General features: G+C 29.4%; 1 protein-coding gene across 1 annotated transcript in view; it reads right to left on the reverse strand.

The window, feature by feature from the left end:
- Phum_PHUM495760 (uncharacterized protein) overlaps window positions 1-3399 on the reverse strand; it is a gene marked incomplete at both ends in the record, with an annotated part of 4158 nt that extends 759 nt beyond the window's left edge. The window contains 3 exons of the mRNA XM_002430661.1: window positions 33-82; window positions 2130-2331; window positions 3126-3399. Of these exons, the coding sequence (XP_002430706.1) occupies window positions 33-82; window positions 2130-2331; window positions 3126-3399 (526 nt within the window). The remainder of the gene's footprint in view (window positions 1-32; window positions 83-2129; window positions 2332-3125) is intronic.
- Window positions 3400-3688: the final 289 nt, after the last annotated feature.

Raw genomic sequence — 3688 nt, forward strand, 5'->3', positions numbered from 1 at the left:
TTTTCATTAATTAAAAAGCCTCATTATCTCACGCGACCATGACATGGACACCGTTATAAAGTCGAATGTAATTCGAGGGGGTCTCTAAAAATAAAACACAAAAATAATTTTTTTCTAGAATAATCCAACAACCGAACGGTAATAATTAACTATTATAATTTTTAAGTGGTAATAAAATTAATGAAAAAAAAAAAAAAAAAGAAAAAAAAAAATTTTCGGAATTTTTAAATGGCGTACCGGCAAAAAAAAAAAAAAAAAAAAAAAAATTTAACTTTTTAATAATAAAAGTCTAAAAGGTAAAACCGAACCGAAATGAATTAAATTACCTTTATTATTATTATTATTATTATTATTATTTTAATTTTTTTTTTTACCTTTGTAATTATACCCGCCTTTTACGCGATTTGTTTTTAAAAAAAAAAAAAAAATGGCGGCGTTAGATTGTCGTTTTTTTTTCCGTTTAATACGAGGGATTTTAAAATAATTTTAAAAGTAATAATAAAGTTTGGGAGAACGATTTATCGAACGATCGATCGATCGATCGATCGATCGATATGATTTTACAAACTTTGTTTATCAGATCGATAAAAAAAATTTTTGTTTTATGTTCGGGTAAACGATTAATCGATCGATCGATACGAAGTAAAAAAAAACATGTTTTAAATTATTTCTGACGTGCAAATCGCGGCATTTAGTAGCGAAAATAATTTTCAAACAACAAACAAGAGGAAGTTTGTATATTAGACGTGGGCGCGAATTTTCCAACAACAACTACAACAAACAAAAAAATTACTTTAAAGGTTTTTAAAAACGAATAATGGGGTTAATAATGAATTGGTTGAGATTTAGTACGAAAATAATGCATTAAGTTTTTTTATTTTTTTCCCATACAATTTTTAAATGCTCGAAACGTGATTCGAGGATAATTTTTTTTTTTTTTTGGTGACAAATTATAAAAATGGCGCGTACAGACGAGAGAGAGAGAAAGAGAGAGAGTGAGAGAGAGATTTTTTATATAATAAAATTCGTATTTGGGCACTCGAGTAATTTTTTTTTTTTTTTTTTTACTTATTTCTCTCGGATTGATTCATTTTGATCATTGGTAAAAAAAAATTTTTTTTTTTTTTTTTCGAAAATGTACATTTTGCGTCGCTTAAAACGTATTAACGGATAAATTTTAAATGTTAAAATAAATTTTAATAATTTATTTGACATCATATTATTATTATTATTAATAATTTTTCTTTTACTTTTCATTGTGTGTGTGCGTGTGCGTGTGTGCGTGTGTGTATGTGTGTGTATCGCAGGGTTATGACCTTATCGGTCAACGACCGGTTATTTTATTTTTTTAAATATTTTTATTTAAATTTTATTGATGTTGTTGTTGTGGTTGTTATTGCACGTTTAAATGCCCGATGAATTCAATTATTATTTATTATTATTATTTTTCTTAAAACTGGAAGAATTGAAAACAATTTTTTTTTTTTGCGATTTGATCGATTGTGAATGAATTTTTTTAAAGACCGGAAATAGATGTTGTGATCACCATCGTATCTTGAATCCGTTCGATTATTGTTGTTTGTTTTCGATTGTCGAAATCTTTTGAAAAATTAAACGGGGGATTCATATATTTTAATTTTTTTGTTTTTGTTTCGTTTTATGTAATTTAATATGGAAAATAATAAGTGCGTGTGTATATGTATAAAAATATCACGTGTTTTGATAATTTGATTTGGGGGGAGGAGGGTGTGTGTACGAGAAAAATTGTATTTTCGAATACCACTGCTACGTGTTTATAAATGAATCACGAGTCGCACGCGATAAAAATACCTAATACGGTAAAATAAATTACCGTAAAAATGTGTCTAAATTTTATATAAATGAACCCAAAATTGAAATGACCAAAAAAAAAAATGTACGGAAATGGAAAAGTAAAGAAAAAAGGTTTAGGTATATTTTAGTCTCTCTCTTTTTTTTTGATTCGTCGTTTTATGGTCATACAGGCATCATCATTGACGCGTGGTGGGTAATGATATATAAATCATTTTAGTACTTTATTTTTTCTTGCGTGTGTGTGTGCGCGTTTTTGTTTAAAAAATTTAATTAATTACGAATGAATGACTTCTTACCTGCAAACAAATTCACGTTCGCCCAAGCACAATTCCAAACATTCTTGTCTCGATCCGACAGAGTGCTTCTTTTTCGTATAACCGTAAAGTTGATGACCTAAAACACGGTCGAAACACCAAGCACGTTCGCACGGTTTCACTCCGAGGCAACTTTTTTGAGCATAAATTGTGAATACGGGAAATTGGGATCTCGCGAGTGCTCCTGCGAAAACAAAACAAAAAAAAAAAAGAAAAATCAAATTAAAACGTTTTAAAAAAATACGAATGATAATATCATTGATAATTTGAACGGACAGTTTTTTAAAAAAATAACTAAATCGATTGAATTGTTTTTGTTAACGTGTTTCGTCGCGCTAATGATGATTCGATAAAAGGAAGTCAAAAAAAAAAAAAAAAATTTGCATTACAAATTCTTATAACCGAATGTTTAACAAAGCAAAACCATTTAAAAAAAAAAAAAAACATGATTGTTGTTGTTGTTGTTACGTACCTTACACGTCACCGTTAAAAAAAAAAAAAAAAATCTTAAACGTTAATGAGATTAATTAAAATGTTTTTTAAAAAAAAAAAAAAAAAAATTTTGTTTTGTCTGGTCAGTGCTCGCTTGTGCGACATAGAAAGTATTTACGAGTCTGGAAGTGTGGGTAATTTTAACCTCAATAAAAAAAAGAAAAAAAAATTGAATAAGTGCCGTTTTCTTTGACAAAACGCGATTAGTGTCAAAGGTCAGGTAGATAATCTCCCGTAGAATTTTCCCTACGATGCAAAAAGAAAAAAGAAAAGAAAAGAAAAGAAAAAAAACGTTTATTGCTAATCAAATTACGTGAAAAAATAAAATAATTTTTTTTTTTTTTTTACGGTGTTTTTATGTGCGTGCGTGCGTGCGTGAGCGTGTGAGCACACTAATTTGTTCGTAACTATTTTTAAAATGATTGCATTGCCCTTTTTAAAACATTGGAAATATTATTATTATTATTATTATTATTATTGGCTTACCTGGATAAGTGTCGGCGTTTGAACTGAATAAAACGCATAGTCCGGTCTCGTAGTTGACAGCCTGACAAGAATCGTTGGTTTGACAGCTTTCCAAACAGTCCGTTAACATGAGTGTTCCCGGAAGGGAATCCATGACGTCCAAGGGTGCGGAAAATACGTAGCCGGTCACCAATTCGAAGCCTATCATTTCCGGATCGCATTCTTCCGCGGAAACGCGGCACGATGTGAAAACGCAAACGAGAATGATGGCACACAATTTTATACTTGGCAACATTTCTGAAGGGAAAAAAAAATAATAATAATTAATTTTTTTTTATCGATCGATCGATCGATTGATTGATTGATTTTGTCAATTAGATAACCGTATGCTAAGCGTGACGCTAATTGATTAATATCCGACCAATCATTTTTAAATCGATGGCGAGGGGGAGAGGGGATAAAACAAACAGACAAATTTTAAAAAAAATTTTCTATTGAATTTTATATCGAAAATATTTATTTGTTTAAACGATACAAAGAAGAGTGATGTCATTTTTATTTTACGTTTATCTCGTTTGTTGTTT

This window comes from Pediculus humanus, genomic scaffold (assembly GCF_000006295.1).
Source record: "Pediculus humanus corporis 1103172108265 genomic scaffold, whole genome shotgun sequence".
Lineage (NCBI taxonomy): Eukaryota > Metazoa > Arthropoda > Insecta > Psocodea > Pediculidae > Pediculus > Pediculus humanus.